General features: G+C 35.6%; 1 protein-coding gene across 1 annotated transcript; it reads left to right on the top strand.

The window, feature by feature from the left end:
• The first annotated feature begins 1,796 nt into the window (after nt 1-1,796).
• LOC100260829 (DExH-box ATP-dependent RNA helicase DExH6) lies at nt 1,797-27,444 on the top strand. Its single transcript, XM_002278572.5, has 14 exons — nt 1,797-2,244; nt 10,522-10,612; nt 10,819-11,128; nt 11,286-11,360; nt 11,705-11,749; nt 16,292-16,382; nt 16,502-16,560; nt 16,764-16,925; nt 20,886-20,938; nt 23,673-23,706; nt 23,853-23,942; nt 24,035-25,039; nt 25,304-26,407; nt 26,538-27,444. The coding sequence occupies exons 1-14, from the start codon at nt 2,124-2,126 to the stop codon at nt 26,991-26,993; spliced, it is 3,696 nt and encodes a 1,231-aa protein (XP_002278608.2). The 5' UTR covers nt 1,797-2,123; the 3' UTR covers nt 26,994-27,444.
• The last annotated feature ends 36 nt before the right edge of the window (nt 27,445-27,480 follow it).

Below are 27,480 nucleotides of genomic sequence, written 5' to 3'. Positions count from 1 at the left end.
GTCATGCAATAATCTAACAGATCTATTTACAAAGACCTTCGATCATATTGAAAAAGTTAAGGCATGGCATTGGAATTCAAATATTGAAAGATTTACCAATTGAAATGTTGAAGAAATCATAATCATGTCTACATGAGGGGGAGAATATTAATATGGATATATTGCGCTCTTTTTTACTTTCGTTCAGGTTTTGTCTCACTGGGTTTTACTGACAAGGTTTTTAATAAGACAATTACCATATTCTTATGATCATTCAAAGGGGAGTGTTATAAAATATGAGAATTTGTGGCATTATGAAAACTTATGGATGATCATCCGTAACGATGTTTATCTCTTTGTGACTTCGTATAAAAGGGAGAAACCCCTAATGAAAATCAATTCAATTTTCTCTGTGCATTCTATTATCTATTTTTTTTTATTTTTTATTTTCCACTTAGTTTTACAACATTATATAATTTTTCAAACTTATTTCACTTATTTCATTTCATTATATATATATATATATATATATTAAATAATTTAAAGATATATAAATTTTTGAGAAAAGTGAGATTTGATTCACTAGTATGAAAATATATGGAAAAAAGTACCTCAAAAATTTTAAATTAGTTTTGTTTTCATCTATTTAAAAAACATATATTTTTTAATGAATCATCCAATTATTCTCAAAAATGCCTTTTTACTTGTCATATTATTCAAATCAATTGACAACTAGACTCCTTCATATAGATATTTCCTTTTATTTTATATATTTTATTATTATTATTATTATTTTATTTGAGATTTTTTTTCTCTAGAAACAAACGTCTTGTAGAATTCTTATTTTAGTTTTCTAAAAGTTTAGGAAATATTAGAAAAAAAATCCTATTTAAATATGATTAATATTTTTTTTTATTTCCTAGAATTTTAAGAGGAAATATCGTCAAACAAATCCTATTTAATCATAACTACCAATTCAAAAAGTAATAACGATGTTTATTAAATAACAAATAATAAGTTTAATAATATATAATTATTTTAGTTATGATTAGTTTATTTAATATAAAATATTTATTTATTTATTTTTATACCATATATGAAAGTACAACCATATTGCAAAACATTTTATATATGAAAAACTCTTGCAACAAATCTCATTATCTATTATATTAAATAATTATTAATATTATATAATAAATACAATTTTATTATTGGTTTATTTATTATAAGGAATATGAATTTATTTTTAACTTATTAATACTAGAATAAACTTTTTTTTTTCAAATTCTTACTTTATAATGTTTCTAGAGGAAAAAAAATTCTCAAATTCCCAAATAATAAAATAATAATAATAATAATAATAATAATAATAAAATATTTAGAAGGGAGGGAAACATTACATGGAAGAGTCTAGTTCTCAATTATTTGAATGACATGATAAGTAAATGAATATTTTTGAAAATAATTTCATGACTTATTAAAAAGTGTATGTATTTTAAAATATTCTTAAATAGATGAAGATCATACTAATTTAAAAAATTTGAGGTTTTTTTTCTATATATTTTCATATTAGTAATCAAATCTCATTTTTTCTTAATTTTTTTGACTAATTTTAATTATATTGATTATTTTTTATATATTTTTAATATTTTATTATTATTATTTTTTAATAGATTTTGGTAATCAAATGTAGTATCAGAGTGTTTGAAGATGAATTTAAAAAGTGTTTTTAATATCTTTAATACTTGAACATTGCCAAACGCATTCTTAGTATTGAAAAATGTGTACGGGGAAAAGCCTAAAAAAGGCATTGCTTCGTGGAGAGGTAATGGTTGGAAGCCGAAGCTTATGTCTGGTAACGCACTTTAACTTTATTTTCCCCGTTTTGGCCCTGTGAAAAGGAGGAGGTGGAGGGTCTTTATGAACCCAAAAGAAAACCTAGCACATGTAATGGAAGAAGTGCGAAAGACAACTGGGTCTGCACTTTGCTTTGGGTTACCAATTACAATCACATTGACCGCAGCTCAAAGCCGAAGTTAGCGAATAAAAACAGCGAACTGCCGAATCTTCAAAACTTGAAAGAGAATATACTTGTTGGGCAAAAGAAAGAAGAAGGAGCAGAGGGAGAGAGGTTGAGGTAAAAGATGACGAGATCAGGGAAGAAAAGGCAGAAGGATGGAGAACAGAACAACCCTGGCGTTGCTGAAGGCACTCGGATTCGAATCTCTAGAGCCCTTCAAGAGTTCCGAGAAACACACAACGAAGGTATCTGAAATGCCCATCAATGGATATCAATTTTGACTCTGTTTGAGTTTTGCTCACCTGGGTTTTTGGTTGGTTATGCGCTTTTCAGTCTGTTTGGGTTGATTTTGTTGGTGGGCATTGATTATAATTTGAGAATATAGGCTTGTGTTGTGGGTTTTGCTTTTGGTCCCTTGGTCTGGTTAGCTTCATTAATGAAGAAAATGATTTTGAGTTGGAACTTTATGCAATCTTGTACAGTTCTAGAGTGGTTTGTTTTTGTTGGTGGGCATTGATTATAACATAGAATAATAACATAGATTTTGTTAGGGCTTTGCTAAAACAGAGTTATCATATCGGTCTTGCTTGTTTCTGTGTTTCTTTTATTGTACTTTTATTTTGTGGTGAGTATTGCTTAATAATGAAGAATAATCAAATTTGTGTTTTTCTTGCTGGATGCATTCAATTTTTTTTTTTTTTTGATCAGAAACGAAGAAGAATATATTAATATAAGAACGGATACAGGAGAGATAAAAGAAACAGAAGAAAAAGAAAAAAACCAATGGAAGGATGAGAGGTCCTTCCTACACAAATTGAACAAAGGAGAAAACTCCCAACAATAGAACTCTAAAAACAAAGAGAAACCCCATCAATCTTCAAACTTTTGAAACGCAAACCGCAATCTAGTTGAGTTGTAAAACATTTAGAGGAACTCCTCTAAAAGCTTCAGTACAAGAAGCCCATAGAGAAGAATAAAACCGAATCAAATCCCATACTATCTCTTCCGTTCTCCCTTTATCCTCAAAGATCCTATTGTTTCTCTCTTGCCACACCATCCAAATCAAAGTAAGGCAAGCAATTTGCCAAAGTGTCTTGCCTCTTAATGAGTTCCCCAAGCCTTTAAAAGTAATAACCAACATGTCCTCAAGACTCCTTGGAGGGACCCAAACCAACCCTACTAGATTGAACAACCTGTGCCAGAGTCCAATGGTAACGGGACAATGAAGAAAAAGGTGGTCAATCGACTCTCCATTTCCTTTGTAAAGAATGCACCATTGAGGACAGAGGGCTTTGTAGGGTCTTGCTGGATGCATTCATGAATTTGGGTAGTTTCATGATGGTACATGTAATGCTTATTGTTTGCTGCTAAAATCTGATTTTCTATGGTTTTGGAAAACATTTTTATTGGGTTGGTTAGTCGGTTGGTGTGACTAGAAGAAAGAAATATCATATGGGTTCTAGCTTGTTTCATGTCTTTTAAGGATGTCTTTTGTTTTGCTTTCATGGGGCTGCTGAATGATCACTAATTTGTACTGAAGTATAATTCTTTCAATTTTTTAAATTTTAGTGATGGCCCCTTTGGTGTTTTTTTAACACATTAGAAGAATTATTACTACATTTGCCCAAAGGAGGTGCTGCCCAGGTAAATGTAAGGTATTCATGGAGCACCTGATAAAGCAAAAGTTAATGTGAAAGAAAAAATGGACTCCTTACTCCTTAAGGTTTTCCCAGTGGATAAATGCAATTTAAACTTGTTTGGGAAAACTTCTTAAATGCTAAATGCCATGTTTGATGGTCAAATATAACTTTTAAGAGTCTTTGGATAGAATTCTCAAACTTGGCCCTCAACAAGATTTATCTACATTTTGAAGAAGTAGGGAGACTCATGCTTTTCTTCAAATGCAATGAAGAAAGTAGATTTTTATTTAATTTAAAATTTTTTACATATCAAAATTACTCTTATTTTAATACAAATTTTTAAAAATAGAGTTCTGAAATATAAAATTGAATCGCATAGCAACACTAACTACTTTTACTTCTATTGCTAAACTTAGAAGGCAAACACTACTCAAACAAGCCCTTAGAAAGGATAGCATCCTACTCTTTATAGAGACAAATGACAATGAATGGTCAAACTAGCCAAACCTTCCTTTTTTTTAATAGGCAAAGATCAAATATTTTTTTTTTGATAGGCAAATAAGAATTGTATTAAAAGAAAGAAAGTATACATGCCATATACTCCCTTGCCTTACACAAGCACCAAAATAAATATAGTGGACCAATATTCTATACTTTTCCTATGCTTGTAGTCCTTCTTGCCTACTATCCAAGGTGTTTCCAATTAACTTTGGAAGTACCCAAGTGATACAAAATGATGAAAATAATTGGGATCATAGACTCTAAGCCATCCCACAATGGGTAGTAAGTGATTAGCCGATTCCTCATCCTACTTGCATAACGAGTACAATTGGTTAATTTCACACTCCTTTGCCTAAGTTTGTCCTTATTAAAATTTATCTTGCAAACAACTTCCTGAATAAAGACCAACTTTGGGAGAGACAAGTTATCTCCAAACCTTTTTATGTTGAAAAGGTGTACTTTATTTGGATTTAAGGCCTTACGGTAGGATGTGACAAGAGGCATCCACCTTTAGATTTGTATCTTATCATTCTTACCACATGCGCAACCACATCTTCACCATTCCCAAATCCTAATCATAGAACTTTCTAATTGAACTTGGGTTCCTTTGAACCTAGCCACCGCCCATATTCAAATGGTTCACTCCATGACCTCACAGTCAATTGCAATGATATATGCATCCAAAAAAGGATCACTAAGAGGCAATTCCACATACCAACTAATGGATTGCTTCAAAACACAACAATATCCATTTTAGATATATATGATGTTGCCACGCCTACCAAGATGATTTTACTTTTAGCTATTTTTTTATAGGCAAATAAGAATAGAAATATATTAAAATCATGAATCAAGAAAAGACGAGCATGGTACACTAGAAGTAGGCAAGTGAGAAAAAAAAAAGCAAGATACAACCGCAACCCCTATCTAACACTTAAAGCTCAACTACTTGATAAAATCTCTCAAGGACAATGGACGAGCTTGACCATCGACTATGAGATACCCCTGAGCCCACACGTATAATTAGATATAAGGGAGTCCTTGAGAGATTGATTAGTGCATTGCATCCCTTCAAAGGTTCTTCAATTGTGTTCTTTTGAAATTGTCTAGAAAAGGAAGAAAAGCTATTCTCCAAGCCTTTTTCTCTCCTTTTTTCTTGATAGATAAACTTAGAAAATATATCTAAAGCGCTTAGAAAAGGTGCACAATGTAAACATTTTGTATACAAATAGCAATTGAATGCAAGCAAAAGGAAATAGAAATGACAAACCATAACCCAAGACAAAAACATCACTTTAAAGGCCTAGAAAGTCATATAGACCCAAAACGACCTTTCAAGCTTGCAACCCGAATCCACAAACCGCAACTTATCAAATCCTTGGGTAAAAACAAACTTCATCTACCCATTACTACCAATTCCACTCTCCCTTGCATTTCTTGAAACAACAACCTTTTGCCCTCTTAGAAATTACAAGACAAGCCCACAACTCTAGAACCCTTACCTAGAGACAAATTGATGCAATTTTGGTCCCTCTCCTCTTCTCTATCCTTCTTATTTATGAGGAGAGTCAAACATCTAGCCTCTAAACCATCAAATGACAAACCAAAAATCACAAACTTCATGATCTCAGTAACCATATCCCACCCATTAATCTGACTCCTCTCTTTTTTGTTTGATTTTCTGTAATTGATTAAGCATTCCAATTTTTGAAGCTCCCTATCAAAGCGGGACATAGATGAAGGCCTCCTTTTCACGACCACTAGTTTGCAACCCTTTCAAGCTTCTAACTTTCTAAGCATGGAAGCAATTTCCTTCTCATGCCCTTCCACTAACAATCCCGAAAACTTGCTAAAAAGGAGGCAAATATCCCGAAAGAAGGATCAGAGAGGCTCTCATCTCCCATTGAGCCCTTGTTGGGGCTCCCAATTCTCGAAGCAACCTCCTCACTACACACATCTAGGTTCGCTCTCTTGCATATTTGGGGTGATTTTCTATGAAGTCCATAACCAAACCCTTGCTAGAAATCATACATAATGGCCCATAACCCTCATCCTTGCACTCTACTGGAAGTCCGATGTCCTGCTCCCTCCACAAAGCCAAGCTTTTGGTCCTTTGCGATGATGGGCCCTTGTCTTTGGAAATAGAAGAAGCAAAAGGAGAGGACTTGCACCTCACAAACAAACTAGAGATGAAAACTTACCGACAAAACCTTCTGCTTCAAACAACAGGGCAGGGATTCCAAAACTTCGAACTGGATCCCTTCTCAATACCTTCAAATTGATCTCCCTCTAAGGGTAAGAGGCTAAACTAGACCTTTCTTCTCTTTTTGCCCACAAAGTTCCCATTCCAACCCATTACCAAATCCTTCACCAAATATGGGAGAACCCACAAAATACCAAATAAGAGAATAGAAAGTGCCATAACCATTTGGCTTTCCCATATGGATGAGAGTCTACTGATTCTTCTGCCTCTTTACATGTGCAACAATAACCCGCCAAAAATTTCAGGCCAAAAATTGCTTCAAAACAATCAATATCCACTTTGGTAATACAAAATGTTCACCCTTTGCTTCTCATAACAACAAATAAGCATCAACACATATATCTAACCCTTTATTCTACTTTTCCCCAATTTGGAAGCCCCAAAAATAACCACCCTCCATCACCTTAAGAATAAAGCAACTCAGAACTTCCATTGCTGAAACAAATACTGAGTAAAGGGTGATTCCCTTGCTTATGACCATGCAAACTCATAAAGAAATCATATGGATGTCGGTCAACCAATGCAAAAACTTGGAATAGAAATGCAAAATTCAATCCAACCATCTTGCTTCTACCCAAACAATAAGCTTCTAATTTGTATGGTCATAAATTTTTTGAACATTAAATTTGCAAGCCAAACTTGCTATTGAACTCCTCAATCTAGAATGAATTGTTTGTATTACTGACTAGAATTGAGGGCCTTGAGGCTTGGTTCAAATGGTAAAGGGTTGAAGAGGGCTTGTGGGAGGTTTTAGGTTCAAGCCCTAATGGAGATAAAAATTTCTTTATCAGAATAAAAATCCAATAAGAATTGAGAGTTTGCTTATTCTGTATGAAGATAATATAAGTTTCCCAATCACTTTCTAGAGTCTACGTCAAGAACCTTGATCAACAACGTTTGCAAACTACTAAGAAACTAATTCGGTTAAGGCTTTTCATGCCCTATGGATTGCCTTTTACTCCAATCAATAGCATGAATTTGGTGTTCAAGTTTTTCTCAAGTTTCCCTAGTACATGAAAATTGCTTAAGAATCTTGTAAGATGCTGTTTGACGTCTTCCAGTTCTTTTTCAAAAAGCCTTAGTCAAGCCATCTGCCTTAGGGGCTTTATCGTGGTCTAGCTTATCCATACTCAACACCTCGTTTTGAAAAGATCGTTCCTCACCTACTTGGTCTCCCTCACTAATAGATCCAAGATTAATCCATTAACAATAGGCCCATTGACCTTGCATTTGAATAAAGATGCTGGATGAAATTTTGAATCACCAATATAATATTGTTCATTTCAGATTGCCAAACTCCATTAACCCCCCAATTATTAATGTTATTGCACCTTCTATGAACATCAACAACCATATGAAAAAGTCTAGTGTTTATATCCTGCTGCTGTCTAGTGTCTAGCCAACCTTGTCGCAAAAGAACTTTTCTTAACATCAAGTATGTTCATGTTGGTATTAATATTAAATAGAAATGGTAACTCAAATAATTTCATTGTCCTCAATGCCCTCGGAATTTCCAAGAATTAGTCACTTAAATAGTCTTTGATGGTTATATAGGTATCTAGACTAATAAATGAAATGATGTTTGTCGTCCCAAATATTCTTCTCAGTCCCGATCTAAATCAGGAAAGTGGATAATTTGTAACAAAAGTTTCATGTTGTTGATTTCTTGGTGTAATGCTTCTTCCCCTATGCTGGCAGTTGGTATTACTGGAGTAGGATTGACCTCAAACACAAAACCTGTAGGCATAAGTTATAACATTTTCTCAATACTAGAATTAGCAATTGGAACATTGATGTTGTATCAAGGAGATCCCCTCTCCCCTTATTTGTTTGTGATAGCCATGGAGGTATTTAGTTGCTTATTGAGAAGGCCTATTAGTGGGGGCTTCTTATCTGGGTGGAGGGTGAGAGGTAGGAGTGGAGAGGGGATTCTAATCTCGCATTTGTTATTTGCGGATGATACGTTGGTTTTTTGTGAGGAGTCTTTAGACCAGATGACTTATCTAAGCTGACTTCTCATGTGGTTTGAGGCGTGTTCAGGGTTGAAGATCAATTTGGAGAAGAGTGAGTTAATCTCGATGGGTAGGGTGCATGATATAGAGGTTTTGGCCTTGGAGTTGGGTTATAAAGTGGGTGGGCTCCCTTCTTGTTATCTGGGTTTGCCTTTGGGGGCACCCTTCAAATCAATGACTGTGTGGGCTTGTTATGTGGAAGAGGCAATATATTTCAAAAAGAGGGAGGCTCACTCTAATCCAAAGCACTCTGTCTAGCATGCCTATATATTTTATGTCTCTCTTCTACTTGCCAAGAAAAGTGAGGCTGAGATTGGATAAGATTCAGAGGGATTTTCTATGGGGTGGGGGAACTCTTGCCCAAAAGCCACACCTTGTTAGGTGGAACTTGATTTGCTTGGATAAAAAGAAAGGTGGGTTGGGTGTGAGAAATTTAGCTCTGATGAATAGCGCTCTCTTATGTAAGTGGAATTGGCGGTATGCCAATGAAAGAGAGGCTTTTTGGAGGTGAGTCATCAGTCACAAGTATGGTGAAGAGGAAGGGGGATGGTGCACTCGGGAAGTAAGTGGGAGATACGGTGTTGGGCTTTGGAAAGCAATTAGGAAGGAGTGGTTGTTTTTAAATGGTAGGTTGGCCTACCAAGTGGGTAGTGGGCAGAGAGTGAGATTCTGGACGGACAAGTGGTGTGGAGAGCCACTTTGTGAGTCATTCCCCTCTTTATTCTCCATCTCTTTGTTTAAGAATGCTTGGGTATCGGATGTTTGGAATCCTGTTGGTGATGGGGATGGTTGGACCCTTCTTTTTGCAAGGGCGTTTAATGATTGGAAGATTGAGGTGGTGGAGCATTTTTTGCATAAGATCCAAGCCTTCCGGGTGTAAAGGGAGGAGGAAGATAGAGTGTTCTGGACAACATCAAAGTGTGGCGCTTTCTCAGTCAAGTCTCTTTATTTTATTCTGGAGCTCGGAGGTTCTTCTTTGTTCCCTAGTGATAGTATTTGGAGGGTGAGAGTGCCTCCTAAGGTAGCATTCTTTGCTTGGGAGGTTTCCTGGGGTAAAGTCTTAACTTTGGAGCAACTTCAAAGGAGGGAGTTCTCTTTGGCAAACAGATGCTTTCTATGCCTTTCTGAAGTAGAAACGGTGGATCACCTTTTACTTCATTGTGTTAAGACGTGGGTCTTGTGGAATCTTCTTTTCTCCCTTTTTGGTGTGACTTGGACTCTATTGTGTATAGTGAAGGAAACTCTTCTTGGGTGGCATGGAGCGTTTGTGGCGAAAGGTTGTAAGAAGGCTTGGAAAATGACCCCCTTATGTATTTTTTGGTCAGTCTAGAAGGAAAGGAATTTTTTAGCTTTTGGGAATGAGGAGCTTTCGCTTCAAAGACTGAAATATTCTTTTGTATGTAATCTTTGGTCTTGGGTTAGGGTATCTTTAGTTTTGAGCCCTTCTTCTCTTGTAAGTTTTTTAGATTGGTTAGGCTCTAAGTAAGGGAAGGTGGTGTGTTGATTTCCTTTCCTTTCCCCTTAGGAGTCTGTCTTTGGGCTTGTTTGTATACTTCCTGTATACTTTGAGGGCACTGTTTTTGATGCTTCCTCTTTTCGTTGAATATACATCCTTTTATCTATCAAAAAAAAAAAAAACATTGATGCTGTATCATTCAGTGACTACATGATTGAAGGAATTGTTTTATTTACAGACTTCACCTTAAACAAGTGCATGTTTCTTCATCTTATCAATTAGGTTCAAGTCCCAAGAGAGGCAAAACAAAATTACTTGTCAAAAAGAAAAAAGAAAAGAAAAGAATTGTTGCTTTGTTAGCATTTCTTAGTCCTATCCCTATGTTTATTTAATTATTTTGTTGCCTTCATCTTACCTGCTACAATTTGGAGGACCTGCATGTTGCTGGTATTAACTGAAACCCAGTGAGTTCATTTTAATAATTCTTTATGTGAATGCTATCATTTTTTTATGAGCTTCTTGTGTTTATGGGGCCTGCATCTGCCTCATTCCTTCTGTTGTACATTCCATAGGAGTGTTCAGGTTATTGAAGTATGGTTCTTTAGTTCATTATTTTTATTATTTTATGAATTTATGGATTTTGTGTGCAGTGTACACATTTGAAGCCAATCTGACGAACCACGAACGTGCTGTGGTGCATGAGGTATGCAGGAAAATGGGCATGACATCCAAAAGTTCTGGGTAAGCGTTGATGGCTGTCCATGTTAGATTTATGTATGACAAATATAATAATTAATTTCCTGAAATGTTAAGTTAAAAAATCTTACATGCTGCTAGTTTTATAGTTTTCAATTTTTTTCTTTGAAAGTAATTGTACTGGTTTCTTTGTGCAGTAATCATATTTGGCCTTTTGTTGCATAGTTTCTAATGAACCTAACTTTGTGTAGGCGTGGAAGTCAGCGGCGTGTTTCTGTTTATAAAACCAAAAAGAAGGTGGACACTAAGAAAGAAGAGGGAAATCCTTATTTGAATTTTTCAGAAGAGGCGAAAGAAGTTTTATTGGACCTATTTACACGTTATCCACCTGATGATAAAGAGATGGTCACGCAAATGGTTGAAAATGGTAGTGGAAAGACTGAGAAAATATGGGGAAAAAAGGATGATATTTTTGGCAGGCCCTCAATGAACAAGGCAGAAATTGCAAAGAAAGTGGAATTGTTAGCTTCTAGGATAGAGGAGGATCCTCACTTGAGACAGGTTCTCTCACCCTACCAGACTGATCTAGAAATTTGCACATTTTTTTGGTTGGGCCACACTTTTTGTATTGTTTTCTTTCTGTCAGACTCTATCTGTTTTTAGAACATAGTTTTTGAGAACAAGTCTCACTGTGAAGGTTTTTGGTGAATTCTTGCAGATTACTGAAGGGAGGTCTAAGCTTCCAATTGCTTCCTTTAAGGATGTCATTACGTCAACAATAGAATCTCATCAGGTTCTTTAACATTTTACATATTTTTGTTTGAAAAATTTAATCTGCTACTTGCCTGTGTTGCAGATTGCATCATAATCATCTTAATCCTAGATGTGGCATTAGATAGAGAAGAATGATATGACAAAATTTCTGTTTCTGACTCATGCAGTTGAGATAAGGGTTTGTTGATACACAGTTACACTCCCATCATGGTGTATAAACTAGCTGGAATCACTCATTATCTTTTCATTGATATCCATGTGTTGTTCCCACAATACATAAATTGGCATATGCATGCAGCTGCTGTTTTCATTTCTCTGTTGATTCGTTTTAACGTGAGTATTGTTTGTTGTTTTTCAAAGCAGGTAGTGCTCATATCTGGTGAGACTGGGTGCGGAAAAACCACGCAGGTTGCCAATTCTTTATGGCATATTTAACTTGTTGGAAAATCTATATTGAAAAGTAACCTTTACATGCTTTTTTCTGATATATCCACACATTCACAGATTGCATGAATTTGTCTAATATGTTCTGTGCATTGAAATTTTAAAATTTTTTCTCACTCTATTTGATCGATTACTTTTCAGAAGTAAAATTGAAATTATAAAATGTCCAGCAGTCTGTGTAATTGAGTTGCAAAGATTAGCGTGATATAGTCATTTGTCTTTAAAATGCACTGATGTTGGTTTAGATTAGAACACTATGGGCTGTGACATTACATGTTACTCAGGAATGCAAAGCTAGGGCATGCCACTGGGGGGTAAAAAATGAGAGTGGGCAAGTGCTAGTCTTTGATGGTTCTAATATTTGAGTCATATTTGAGCAATATGTATAGATGTAGAGATGCGCAGACATGTGTAGAAAATCTCAATCATGAGAAGATAAGATTTGAAATTGTGGCACTATTGCATCAAAGGAAACCTTTGCCAAGGATATATCTTTTTTCTTTTTTGTAAAGGATATATCTTGGAATTTATTTATTTTTAGAATGAGCTTAAAAATTTTGAGTAAGAAGGAAATATTTGTTTATCGATGTGGCTGGGGTGGAGATCCAACAGAAAGAGGATGGTGGATGCTTGGATCTAAAACCAAAGCTTTAAGGATCTGATTTTTAATAGGATTTCTGCAACTTCCACCAAGAAAAGCTTGAAATCTATGAGCTGCCAAGCTAAAATAAAGAAGTCCTAAAGAGGAAAGAGAGGATAAGAAAAAGGATAATAAAATCTAAAATCATATATTCCTGTGAGAAAGACCCCTTATCCTTCTTTTTTTCTTTTATCAATAAAAATTTATCTTTGTTTCTGATAAAAATAAAAAATAAAAAATCATATTCCTCCAAAATATGGCTGGTGCAATTTTATTTTATTTTTATAGGCATGATTGGCCAAGCCTTATATCGAGTTCTCATGCCTACTGTCCAAGTTACTTGGGCTGCAAGGCCTTTTTTTTTTGGTTTCTTCTTCTTCTTCTTCATCATCATCATCTTCTTCTTCTTTTATTTCTATTTTGTTGTTTTTTGATTTTTTTTTTATAATGTGGAAATCCACTAGCTCCATTTTGTATAATTGGAAAAGAATTATAGGTTACATAATCCCTCTCCATAGAACCCTGTGTCAGGTAAATCTGGGACTTGAACTTGAAACCTTTTGTTTGAAACTGAGAGCATTTACTAGTTGAGTTGAGCAAATAACTGTGGCTGCAAGTTATTTTTTTACTTTTATTTTTGATCAGAAACAAAATATGTTTTAATATGGGTAAAAAGTACATGAGAAGGATGAGGAGTCCTCCCTATCATTGCAAAAATCTGAGAAAAGAAGTGACTGAACTCCACTATACAAGGAGACCAAGACAAATGGGCTGCAAGTTATTTTTCCCCCTGGCAACTTGAATCCTGATTTTCTTGGACCATACCAAACCCATAAAAAAGATGAGTTCAATACATTCCACCTGATGCAGAACATGTTAATGAGAAAGGAAATATTTGTATTACCTAGAGATATCTTTTCTAGTTGAATAAAAATAATTTCTATTTGAGTTTATTTGTATAATTAGTTTAATTTGGTTCCTTATTGTCAATACTACTTTTGAGAATTTCAATTTGTGCTTGGTTACTATATAGGTTAAGGTTGTTTTCTGAAGTTTCTAATAGCATTATAAGTTCTTATGACAAATGGAAAAAGAGTAAACAGGTTGGCCTAGGTAGCATCATATAGTAAATGAGCTAAATTCAAGTTACCAAATCTGGTCAATTATACATGGGCTGAAGGCTTATAAACTGTAGGCTTGACAAATTATTTATCATTTTGTAGTTCTGCATTTCGTTAATCAGTTCAACATTTCTAACTCAAACTATTTTTCATTGGGTAATTGGGCAAAGTGCAGTTATAAATAGTCTAGTTTCCAGCCGAAACTTGGGCTCACTTACAAATGGGTTGAAGTTCAATTTCAGTTACTAAGATGTTAGGATGGGTGGCCAACCCACCCAACTTGAGGTGCATGAACCCTCCCATTCTCAACTCTAAGTTTAGGTAACTGAAAATTAGTATCCAATGAGTTGAGATATGTTTAGTTAGAAGAAGATTCTCTTTAGGCAATACTCCTGTTCAGAAGCTTGATTTGGCATCTTACTCAAAACCTTGTAAGACTTGAGGTTCTTTTGTGTCAAGAATGCAAGCCTATGTATGAATTAATAAAACTTAGTTTTTCTCTTATAAAACATTTATTTTCTCTTATAAAGCAAAAACATTTATTTTTGTTTGTAAAGCAAAACTTAATTTAAAAAAAAGATAATATTTTCATTGAAAATATCCAAATATCTTTGTATTTTTTGAATTTTGATAGTGTTGAATGTTAATATCAATATTTTGTTCCTTCATCCTTATAACTCATTTCCCATACTCCTTATTTATTTTTATCAAAGTAGTTCTTAGAATTTTTTGGGCTTGATGTTTGAGTGTATTTTGTGTTGATTTAGCGTCTTTACCATTTCAGCACCAAATGTATTTTAGTATTTTTGACTTGACTATAGTTTGTGAAACAAGTTATAAAGAGTTCATTTTAAGGTAGGTTTCCAAGATGGAAGATTGAGAGTTTTGTGAGATTGGGAGCTTCTAGGTTAAAGATGTAAGGATGAAAAGAGAAGGAAAAAAAGCCAAGGTGATTACCTAGTGTTCCTAGCCAATCACACTTGAGACAGGTTAAGCTAGAGATTGTTTTAAGATTTTATTTTAGGATGACTTATGTTCGGGCAGCCAATCATTTTAAGCTCTTTATCCTTACCTCCATTTGGTCTTGAGACTTCTACCTTTTCTCTTGTTCTTGGTCTTTCCTAACTTTTGACATAACTTATCAGACAAGAAAATTGACAATCTCACCTACCTTATTCTTGTTTAGCTCTCTTCCTCTAGACGCTCCTATTCTTTCCCTCAAACCAATTTTGTCTAGAAGTCTAAAGCCTCACCAACGTGAAGGCTCTAGCAGGGTTGTGAGCAAAAAGGTCAATACTAAATGACATGTTACAGTTAAGGTGGTCTGTCCATTTCTTAGTTAGAGGATTATGGAAGTTTATAAGAGTGGAAAGCCCCCTCCAACATGTGATTTCAAGCTCAATTTTGGTGGTTTGCCTTTGAGGTTATGCAAAACAAATTGGGATTGTAGGTGAGGTCATTTGGTTAAAAGATGTTCCAAGTTTTCTGGGGAAGGCTGACTATTGAGACACAAATTCTTGCTTTATTGATTTTGCTCTTTGCATGGTCATCGGGCATTGAGAATCTTTTGTTAGAGGGAGACTCAACTTTGGTGACACAATTGGTGTTTCATGGGAAGAAAGGTCTTTGGAAATTAAACTCTTGGTTATGCAAATCCATTGACATGGTTATATCTTTACATCGTTCCCTTTCTTGGATACCTTATATTGTCAACCAAACCAGGGATAGTTTGAGTAAGTGAGGGGCTTCTTAGGAAGCTCCTATTTGGATTAGCTTTTGGGATGCAAAAGGCTCTTTTGAAAGCCGAATAGGGGCTTCTATATATTTTTGGGTAGCTTCTGGCTTATAAAAGGGTTAAATAGGGAGTAAGAATAATGCTGCTTTTCATGGAAGCCCTTTTTATCACTTAGGAAAGGAGTTGTTTCATTAAATATGAAAATTCCATACTACCAGGATTGCCCATTTAAAATCATGACTTTAGCTTTGGTTTCAACATCTAGTTAAAGCCAAAAGCAAGAAGCTATCCAAAACGAGGCCTAAATTTCCTTTTAACTTTGTTGACATCATGAGTTTTGTTATTGTGTATGTGTTTATCTTTGTTTTCTTTTGTTGTTTTCCACCTCTCTAAAAGATAACCCATCCTTTTCGTATTGTTATATAAATATTCATTTTTATGGAATGAAATGCTTGATTCTGATTTAAAAAAAAATAAAAATTCATGAGCTTGTTGGAGGGTCACTAAGAGTGGGACAAGGCACAAACAGATTGCTGACAGTCAGTGGTGTCAGATTTAGATTTCCGAGGCAGATAAGGAAAGAGGTTTCACCTTGATAGAAATTTTTGCTTAAGATAATGGAAGTCAGGGCAATCAAGCCTAAGAAGTATTAGAAGGATACTACAGTTGTATAATTTATTGAATTTAATTATTTTGAGCATATGTTCCAAGGAGTGTTGTCAGACTTACAATAGGTTTCAGTTAAGTTTTGAACTTTTTGGAATTGTGTTTTCTCGCCAGTTTCCTCAAGAATGGAAACATTTTGGTATATGATGTCTAGTACAAACCACCTTCCTAATGCTGGCTTCATGACGTAGATATTTCTTTCCTTACATGTTGGGAAACTTTAATCTTCTTGTACATTAGTTAGCATTTCCTATATATGATGTTTTGACTTTTTTTTTTATCTTGTTAATAACATTTTTTTCGAATTCAGTTCAATGCTTGACTTTGTTATCAATATGATGCAGGTTCCTCAATTTGTTTTGGACTATATGTGGGGTAAGGGGGAAGCATGTAAAATAGTATGTACTCAACCTCGACGTATTTCAGCGACATCAGGTGCGTACGACCTTTCTGTCTTCAAAGTTCTTAGATCATTTCTAAATTCATTTTCTTCTCTCTTTTATCCATCCCTTTAAGCTGTACACAAGTTTACACTGTTGTGAATTTTGTTCTAGTTGCTGAGAGAATCTCTTTTGAGAAAGGAGAAAATGTTGGCGATAGTGTTGGATACAAGGTAAGGAATCGGATATTTATGCCAATAAGAATAATGATAGTATCTTAGTGTTTACGAAGCAAAAAATAGTTGATACTTTTTTCACACTTAAAATATTGTACTCAATGAAATTTATGCACTTATTTAGATTGTAAATTTTGGTGTATTATATTTTGGACATGTAGTGGTTTTATTATTTATCTATCTATTTATGACAATGCTAGATACGGTTGGAAAGCAAAGGTGGAAGGCACTCATCTATCATATTTTGCACAAATGGGATTCTACTGAGAGTCTTGGTCTCAAAAGGCACTGATAGGTTGAAGCCAGAAGCTTTACGCAAAGCAGCAAAGAGAGATATTTCTGACATAACGCACATAATTGTGGTACTGATCTTTCTCTCACTTAACTCATAAAGTTTCCAGAATCCTTTCTGAGTATGATGATGCTTTTTCTACTATAGGATCATTTTTGCATTCAGGATATAATTGAGTGAATTGTCTTCCTTTGCATTCATTAGAGAAAGCTACATCTGGCTTAGTGTCTAGTTGTTTAGTTTTTCACTTCCTCTTAGTCAAATCGCCATCTAGAATTACCAAGTTCTACCGTCTCCTTTTATTGTTAATCTGATATTTTAAATTTCCATCTCTTGCCTCAATTCTTAAGTTTAAAGGTTGTAGGAAATCTCCTTTTGAGTATCAAGGTATCATTTAAATGTAACTACTTTTTTTGTAAAAAATAAAAATATTATTGACCAACGACCAAACATACAGGGATTTATAAGAAGGATGAACAATCCTTTAAAGAGAAAACCAGAAGAAACGAACCAAAGCCCCAATAATAAGTGCAGAAAGAAGGGAAAAAAAAAAAAAAAATCTCTCAAAGAATTCAATCCCAGGGGAGGAGACAAAGAATCTAACTCTCCTCTTTGACTGGATATCCACATTTTTGTTTTTTCAACCCAAGTCTTCTTAGGAAAGAGACTCCTTTTGCTCTAGATATGTGAAAGATCATCCTCATCAAATGGACATAATGATAGGCACCTCTATTTCCTTTTTCAAATCACAAGACAACCACTGTAGAAGCTCTTCAACCATCAGGTTCTTGATCCCTTGTGGGCAGACCTTGATGAGGCCATTGACAAAAGGCTAGACATTTAGCTTCAGTGGAAGACTTGAGTAACATTCCTCTTTTATGATCTCTGATAATCCTTCCAATTCCTACTTGGCTTGGAGTCCCCAGAAAGCAACCTCATAGTTGCAGTTTCACTGTAAGACAAGAGAATCTTGCCTCTTAAATCCTGAAGAGATTAATGTCCAATCCATGTCCTTGGTCATCAAGAGCCAAAGAGATGTAAGAAATGAAATCTACCCCATGCCTATCCTTTTCAGTTTCTTATTTGTCCTAAAATGTTTCTAGCATTCCTTTTCATCCAGTTCACTCAACTGTAGCTAAAAGATCTTACTTCCCTGGACTCCGCCCTCCTTTTCATGCCAAAGCTGTCAAAGAATAAAATCATGAATTTTAGAAATGCCTTTTCAGGCTATGTAAAGGATCAATGCTGAATAAAACAACCTCTGGGAAAGCTCAAGACAAGTCTAGCAATGGAGGTATAGGTGGCTCACTGGTTCACCAACTGAACGTGTGGAAAACTTTCCAAGGCTAAATGGCTCCATAATATCTTTTGATTTGGAGCATTTCATTGGTATTTGTGTTCTTGTGGGTCCACAATCTATGGAAGAGCTTTTACCTTTGTGGAGGCTTTGGTTTTCCAAACTAGTTTGGCATGGTGGGAATTTGGGCTCACTATCACTTCTTGACAAGAACTGTTGGGAGGGCATGGGTTCTATTTGGTTCTTGGAATAGAGTAATGGGATTAAGAAGCCCTAGATTCACCCATTCACATTCTAGCATTTAGAAAAGTAAATATTAGTATCAGAAAAACTGTTTCTTATCTTATTCCAATGCATCTCATTCGAATATTTGGTTTGGACAAGAATCTGAAACCAATTTTTGACGAGCATTCTATATTAATACACACTTTTAAATGTGGATGTAGTCCTGACAGGTAGTAACTTTCATTTATTTGAAATAAATAAATGAAAGTATGATTATAGCAACTTTCATATGCTACACTAAACGAATTGGGACTATTTTTCCACCCAAAACCTCAACTCCAATACCCTTAGAGCTGAACTTCAAGCTTAGTGTTGTTGAGAGCCCTTTTCTCTAGTTCCTTCCTTCACGTTGTGTTCTCCATGAAAATGAATATAACTTGAGCTTGCCCCTCATCCATATGAAGAATGTATAAGGGCTCTCCTGGGCATTGAAGGGATCTTGATTTTTCACTTCACTTTAATTGGTCTTTTAATCTTTTGTCAACACTTGATATAATTAAAAAACCAATTGTATATGACTAACTCTGTTAAATAAATGTTACTGTATTCCAAAATAGTGAATATTATAATGAGACACTTTCATGCAAAACCATTCCAATCAAATCCCTTTACATCCAATATGTATAAATGTTACTTGGTTTCCACATAATATTTATTTTTTGGACTGTATTATGTGGAAACAAATTGTTTTACTAATTTCATAATTTAATTTATTGTTGTTTCATTTATTCTGTATTTTGAGTATTTGTATAATGTGATTCTGGATATGCATCTGGTACCACAAGTTATATTGTAGGTGGATTGTGTTTGAGGAGTGTTAATGTATGCATGAGATCTGAGTCACCGGTATTTTATGAACTGATTCAGAGCTAGTGCAAAAGTGAAGGCACATTATTGTCCCAAAGACTGTAGACATCAACCTGCATGTGATAGTGTGGTCTATGTTAATCGTGGGAGTTGTTGATTTAGAGTCAACATGTTAGTGTATTTGGTATACATTTTGTGAAATCACTGATGAGAACATATCTAGGAATCTATATTTTGATGTATTCTCACCATTGCCAAAAGCAAAAGGGAGTCAAGTTTCTGTTCTTAATTGCTTTGATTAATGAAAGAGCAACTTCTTCTATTGTCCAATCCTAGTGACTTGGATAATCGAGGCTAGAAATATTGGAACATATACTTCTAAAGATGGAATCCACTTATCAAAAGAGAGGACAATAGTCCCTAGAGTTATTATAGGATTTAATTACTGGAGTTTAGTCTAGTCAGTTCAATAAGAGGTTTTCTAATATGAAATTTTGGTATGTATGAATAAACTCTTTATTTATTTCTAAAACATTCTTCTCTGAAAAGAATTTTATTAGCAATTCACTCATTAATTTAAATAGTGAGGAACGTGAAGTATAAATTACCAATGGGTTGACAGTAAACATTATGTAAGTCCCAAGATTTATTTATAGATATTGCATGGTGGTCTTTGCAAACTAATGTAGAAAGGAGTTGTCATAATATTCTCTCAAAATGCAATTACTTTTATTTTGTGGGCTTAGTTGTAATTACTGTCTTCTAATTGTGTTGATTTGACTGGGAGATTAAAGAGTAATTGAAGCCAAGAGAGTGATTAATACCTTGGAAAAGCTCCTGTAGGTTCTTGAGATTTGGTTCAGCAATCTTTAGTTCATTTTCTTGTTCTTCCACACAAAATGTAAACTAGAGTGATGAGCTCAAGGAAGAGAGTGTGGAAGCTAGTTGCTTTATGTTTGGTTTGATATATTTTTTAAAAGAGGAACAGTATAAGTTTTGAGGGAGCATAGTAACTTCCAATTTGGAGATCAGAGACTTCCTTTTTAAAGCACTTGTTTCTTGGTCTTGGACTCTTGTGGGGATTGAAAATGCTTCTTAGATTTCATTGACTACTTGGGTGTGGCTTAGGCTGGTGTAGGGCCTACTTGTTTGCTTGGTCTCAGACTCTTGTGGGGATTGAAAATGCTTCTTTCTTAGATTGCATGGGCTTAGGCTGGTATGGGGCCTATTGTTATATATAAATAACAATGAAGAACTAAATAAATTGTGTAAATCTACTCACAGTAAACTGGTAGCAATATCACGGTTTCTAGTATGGTACCTGGTCTCATTATATTTGGCATGTTCAGTCTAAATATGTTCTGTGTAGCACATCTGAGCATTTCTAGCATTATATGATTTGTATATGCATGAGAAGAAACTGAAAGAAAACATGTGAGTATGCTTTCAACTGCATCCCTCTTTCAGTGTTGCTGTCCTTTGGGATTTGTTGGTTTCTTAAAACAAATTCCCTCCAATCTTGATATTGCTTGGGATACTGTGTTGAAATAGGTACTGATTGTCTCCCCACATTCGTTTACCATATTCTTGCTTCGGATTTATTGGCATGCCCTTAATATGGCCACAATTTTTGTTTGGTAGGATGAAATTCATGAAAGGGATCGCTACTCTGATTTCATGCTAGCAATTCTCAGGTACTTCATACTTGATTTATAAATGTAGTTGTCATGCTAGAAATTCATGGAAATGGGTATGTTTATTTGCTTGGGGCATGGATACAGATGTAAATTTAGATTTTTTTATTATGTATGGAGTGATAAAATACGAGGATGCTTGTGTTTCAAGTAATTTGATATTCAAAATATTGTTGTTAGCTATTGAAGGAGTTGCTCTTTTTGTATGCATCACTGTTGAAGTGACTGTAAACTTTTTGTCACTCTTTCTTTGTTATATAAAAAAATAAAATGAAAGATTATAATCTTCTCCATAAAAACTAGAGGTAGTGGTACATCCAACATGCACGCATAGCACAAAATATGTGATTCGTCAAGATGTTGGAATGATCATATTTATAGAAAGAGACGAGAAAACAATGAAACATGTGATGATTGGTTGAGAAGTTAGATTGATGGATAGTGAGGGAGCAATTAATAGAAAGATAGGATGAGATTACTATGAAGGATCTTTTAAAATAGTTTTTTTGAGGGGGTTATAGCTGGTATTTAAGTAAATCATAACTTGTGAGAAATGTGAGAAGAGAGAAAATGGGATGCTTGCTATGGTATAGAGAGAAACGTGGATTTGGTTTTCTTACAAGAAACCAAGGTGCAAGAGATGTTAGGAATAGGGAGCAATGGAAGTTAGAAGTTCAACAGGAGGCATTTTGGTGTTTTGGGACAATAGGGTGCTAGAGTTGATTGACATGAAAGTGGGGGTGTCCTCCATCTCCTCTTGGTTCAAAAACTATGAAGATGGCTTTGTTTGGATGTTCATAAGGGTGTAAAAATTCCAAATTGTTTCACAAAATGGCCAATGCATGTTGTAGAAGAAACATTTTGACCAAAGTAAGAGTCAATGGTGAATGGTTGTCTTAAGGGGCCAGGATAAAGGATGGGGTGTGTAGGGCCTTTCAATCCCTCCTTTGTGACTTAAGAGGCTAGAGACTGTGCATTAGCATAATTAGCTTTGAAGTCTTGGGGAGAAGCAACTCTAGGAGCTTGAAGGAGCCTTTTGCGGAGGGGGTGTTTTACCTGCTCTTTCTAATCCATGGGGATAAGGCTTCTTGGCCAGATGGCTTGAATATGGTGTTTTAGTCACATTAGGAATTTATAAAGTTTGAGGTGAAGGGTTTAATTTAGGGAGTTTTTTTACCAAGGCACTTTTTAGAGAAACTTAGGGTTTGTTTGGCAATGTTTTCGAAAACAGTTCTCAATTATTTTCAGGAACAAAATTCTATTTAGGAACTTAAATATGATAAACAGTTTTCTCGCCATATTTTTCATGAAGGTAATGTTCACTACAAACGTTTCCAAAGTGTTCATCTTTTCAATTGTTACTTAGAACACTCCATACTAAAAACATCTCAAATTTGTTTTAAGAAACATATCTTCAAAAGAAATTATGAGAAAAAATTGTTTTTTGTCAAAAGTTTCTCAAATATATTTTCTAAGCTAGAAAACTATTTTTTGTTTTAAAGAAAAGAAAATTGTTTTCAAAAACAATTACCAAACATACCTTAAAACACCACTTTCTCGGTTTGATCCTGAAAAAAGGCGGAGTAGAAGATTTAAAATATTTTTGGCTCATCCCCTTGGTAGGGGGATTGTTGAGCTTTTAGTTAAGGTTTTGAAAAACAGACTAACAAAAGACATAAGAAAAGTGATTTTAGCCTATCAGCATGCTTTTGTGTAGGATAGATAGATTTTGGATGCAGTTTTTATTACTAATGAATCCATTGATTCAAGGTTCAAGAGCAACAATATGGGAGTTATTTTCATGATGGACATTGAGAAGCAGTACGATCATGTCAACTAGGAGTTCTTAATTGTGGTCTTTACCAAAATGAGGTTTGGTCAAAAGTGGATTAGATGGATAGAACGGTGCATATCCACAACAAGTTTCTCAATTCTAGTTAATGTGACCCTATCTAGCTTTTTTTAGTGCTCTAGAAGTTGGAGACAGTGTGATCTCCTATCCCCTTATTTGTTCATTTTGGTGGTGGCGGCTTTTAGTCAGATCTTAAGCATAGTTAAGGAGAGGAGGTGAAGGGGGGTTTACTTTAGGATTCAAGGTGGGTGGGATGTACGGAGAGTGGATGTGAGTGTCCCATCTTTTTTTGGTTGATTATTCACTGTATCAAAGCAAGAATGTTGTGGCAGCTGATTTACTCTATATTTAGTGTGGTTTGGGTGATACACTTTATGGTTAGAGGAAACCTTTTGAATTGGCATGACTTATTCATGGGGAAGAAGTAGAAGAAAGCTTAGAAGGTCACTTATGCTTATTTTGGATCTTATGAAAGGAAAGAAATAGAAGGTTGTTTAATGATATCGAATAGTAGGACCAAGCAATTAAATCTTGTTTTGTTTATAAATTTTGGGAATGGGTTAAAGTATACATGGAGGACCATTCAATGTCCATGATAGACTTTGTAGATTGGTTGAGCTTCAAGTAAGGAAAGGGAGTTGCTTTCCTTTTTCCATTTCCTTGATTTGCCTGAGTGTCCATTGTATACATTGTGTGTACTTTGGTGCGCCTCCTCTTAAGCTCTTCTAATATTTTTCTTTTTCGCCTATTAAAAGAAGTTTACAGCGTGTAATAAATATTTTCTGGAAATGAAAGAACATTTACTTTTCTGCAAGATATTTGTTTGCATTGCATGTTAAAAATTTTCTGTCATTTCCTCTGATATCAGTTTCTTACCTGCAGAGACATGCTTGCCTCTTACCCTCATCTACGTCTGGTCAGTATAAATCCCTGTTTTCTATTTCTATTTATTTATTTTTTTATGAATCGAACTTCCATGTGCAAGACACTTCTTTGATTTTCTTAACCTCTAATTATATGATTTCACTTAATGGTCTTCACTTACCATTTTTAATCCAACAGATACTAATGAGTGCTACTATTGATGCTGAACGATTTTCACAATATTTTGGTGGCTGCCCAATAATACGAGTTCCTGGATTTACTTATCCTGTAAGAAATCATTTTTCCGGATATTATGAGATATTGATTTGTTTATCTGATGTTTCGACAGAAGTTGTGATATCTGGCATTAATTGTTTCAGGTCAAAACATTTTATTTGGAGGATGTACTTTCTATCTTGAAATCAACAGGAAATAATAACCTTGATTCTACTTTGCTAAGCCTCCCAGTTGAGGACCCCAAGTTAATTGAGGACTATGGGGTTGCCTTAGACGAAGCTATTAATTTGGCTTGGTCAAATGATGAGTTTGATCCTCTACTTGATTTCGTTTCTTCGGAAGGGACCCCACAAGTTTTCAATTACCAGCATAGTTCAACTGGACTAACACCACTAATGGTGTTTGCTGGAAAGGGTAGAGTTGCTGATGTTTGTATGATGCTATCTTTTGGTGCTGACTGCCATTTAAAAGCCAATGATGATACAACTGCACTGGACTTGGCAGAAAGAGAAAATCATAGAGAAGCTGCTGAAATGATCAAACAACACATGGAAAATCTCCTTTCCAATTCTGTGGAGGAACAGCAGTTACTTGATAAATATCTAGCAACTAACAACCCTGAAATTATTGATGTTGCCCTGGTAGAGCAGTTACTAAGGAAAATATGCAATGACTCAAAGGATGGAGCTATTCTTGTTTTCCTTCCTGGATGGGATGATATAAATAGGACTCGGGAAAAATTACTTTCTGCCTCCTTTTTTAAAGATTCTTCTAAGTTTGTGGTAATTTCTCTTCATTCTATGGTACCATCTGTGGAGCAAAAGAAGGTTTTTAAACGCCCACCTCCAGGTTGCCGCAAAATTGTTCTCTCAACCAACATTTCCGAGACCGCCATTACCATTGATGATGTTGTTTATGTCATAGACAGTGGTCGAATGAAAGAAAAAAGTTATGACCCTTACAATAATGTATCAACTCTTCAGTCTGCTTGGATTTCAAAAGCAAGTGCTAAGCAACGGGAGGGACGTGCAGGCCGCTGCCGTCCTGGAGTCTGTTATCATCTTTATTCTAAACTTAGAGCGGCATCGCTACCAGATTTCCAAGTTCCTGAAATAAAGAGAATGCCAATCGAGGAACTCTGTTTGCAGGTACTCATTTTTCTCCATGTTGACTATTTTCTATCTGGCACAAATTTCATACACAACTTGTATGAATGATGGTATGATGTTTTTCTGTTTGGTATATATAAAGAGGTCTTCTTTCAGACTTTAGGTTATTAGAAAGTCAAATTTTTATTGTTTCTTGATTTGTGAATAGCAGAATGATTGATGGAAACCTCAAATAACAAGTGAATAAATCCAATGATATGAGAACGATTATTGAAGGGCATGCTTTTTGTTTCTTACTGGCAGGTGAAGTTGCTTGATCCAAATTGCAAAATAGAAGATTTCTTGCGGAAGACATTGGACCCTCCAGTTTTTGAAACCATACGCAATGCAGTTATTGTTCTTCAAGATATTGGAGCCTTGTCGGTGGATGAAAAGCTGACAGAACTTGGGAAAAAGCTAGGTTCTCTACCAGTTCATCCATTAACAAGCAAGATGCTTTTCTTTGCCATATTGTTGAACTGCCTTGACCCAGCTTTGACTCTTGCATGTGCCTCTGACTATAGAGATCCATTCACTCTTCCCATGTTACCACATGAAAAGAAGAGAGCGACTGCTGCTAAAGCTGAGTTGGCTTCACTTTATGGTGGGCATAGCGATCAGCTAGCAGTCATAGCAGCATTTGAGTGCTGGAAGAGTGCAAAGGAAAAAGGTCAAGAAGCACAGTTTTGTTCTCAATACTTTGTTTCTTCAGGCACAATGCATATGCTCGCTGGCATGCGTAAGCAGCTTCAGACTGAACTAATCCGGAATGGGTTTATTCCAGAAGATGTATCGAGTTGTAGCCTAAATGCAAGGGACCCAGGTATAATCCATGCTGTCCTTGTGGCTGGTTTGTATCCTATGGTGGGAAGATTGCTACCACCTCATAAAAGTGGAAAACGATCTGTTGTAGAGACTGCTAGTGGTGCTAAAGTTCGCTTGCACCCACACTCCAATAATTTTAAATTGTCATTTAAGAAATCTGACGGTCGCCCTTTGATCATATATGATGAAATAACCCGAGGGGATGGGGGTATGCACATAAGGAATTGTACTGTCATCGGGCCACTCCCATTGTTATTGCTTGCAACAGAGATTGTTGTGGCTCCTGGAAAGGGTAATGATGACGATGATGAGGATTGTGATGATGACAGTGATGGTGATGATATTGATGAAGATGACAGTGAGGGAGATGGAAAGGAAGCAAATAATAAGTTGAACGGGCAACAGGGTGAGAAGATTATGTCCTCTCCTGATAATACTGTTGCTGTGGTGGTTGATCGATGGCATTCTTTTGAGTCAACAGCTCTTGATGTAGCCCAGATATACTGCTTGAGGGAGCGACTGACTGCAGCAATTTTCTTCAAAGTAAGTTCTCAGCATTACTTTCAGATTGTATCAGCAAAGCATGCATTTCAGGGATGCATGCTGTGTACTTGTTTGCATTCTGAATGCTGTTTGGTTTCTCAGTCTTGATTTTTTTGTTGATCCTTTGTAGGCAACGCATGCCCGTGAAGTTCTTCCTCCAATGCTTGGGGCTTCTGTCTATGCAATAGCATGCATACTATCTTATGATGGGTTATCAGGGATCTCTTTGTCATTGGAATCCGTGGACTCACTGACTTCAATGGTGAATGCAACAGAAATTGACAATTCTGCATCAGGGAGAAGACGAATGGGTCAAAATCCAAACAATTTCCTTAAAACACTAATGAGCCATGGCACAAGGCACAAATCTCCTTCCAAACATCACAAAAACAAGGGAGCGGAAAACTGGAACAGCCCACCAACCTACAATGCATGGTCTCCATATATGCCGCCATCCTTGACATCAAACCAGAGGCCTTCATCACAGCGGCCCAGTTTTTCTGGGTATGGTTCGAGCATGCATGGACCGTATGGTCCAAGAGGAGATTCTTTTAAGCGGCAGCGTGGAAATGGCTCTGGGAAATAACACAACAATGACTGGTTAGTTCTTTTATACATGTGTGGAGATGAGACGACTAGGAGCTGGACCTGATTTTCCAGATGTACAAAATTAGTTCATGTCAGAAGTTGGATTTATGGTCTGGTATGGCCCAAGGAAGGTTTTTCTTGGGCAGGCACTGCAGAAATGGACAGGAAGACGGATGGGAATTGAGGTGGATGTGATTTTGGAGTGGTGGATAAATTTACTGGGAAGAAGTGAGAGATGGGGGGTGGGTAGTATTCGATTAGAAGTAGCCATTATGCCCTGTTTATTAGGACTCATTCATCACATGGTAGATGCGAAGTTGCAGCAAAACTTCTAGTTTCAGCAGTTCTGCTCGACCAATTATCACCTATTCATTGTTGTATGACGACTGCACAAGCTTCTACTCAATGTTAACATACTTATAATTAATGGGGAAATTTTCATTTACCCACTTATCTCTTCTCACCTCTTGTTCCACCAAATCAGG

Source organism: Vitis vinifera, chromosome 12 (assembly GCF_030704535.1).
Source record: "Vitis vinifera cultivar Pinot Noir 40024 chromosome 12, ASM3070453v1".
Lineage (NCBI taxonomy): Eukaryota > Viridiplantae > Streptophyta > Magnoliopsida > Vitales > Vitaceae > Vitis > Vitis vinifera.
This window is presented reverse-complemented; position numbering and strand designations above follow the sequence as displayed.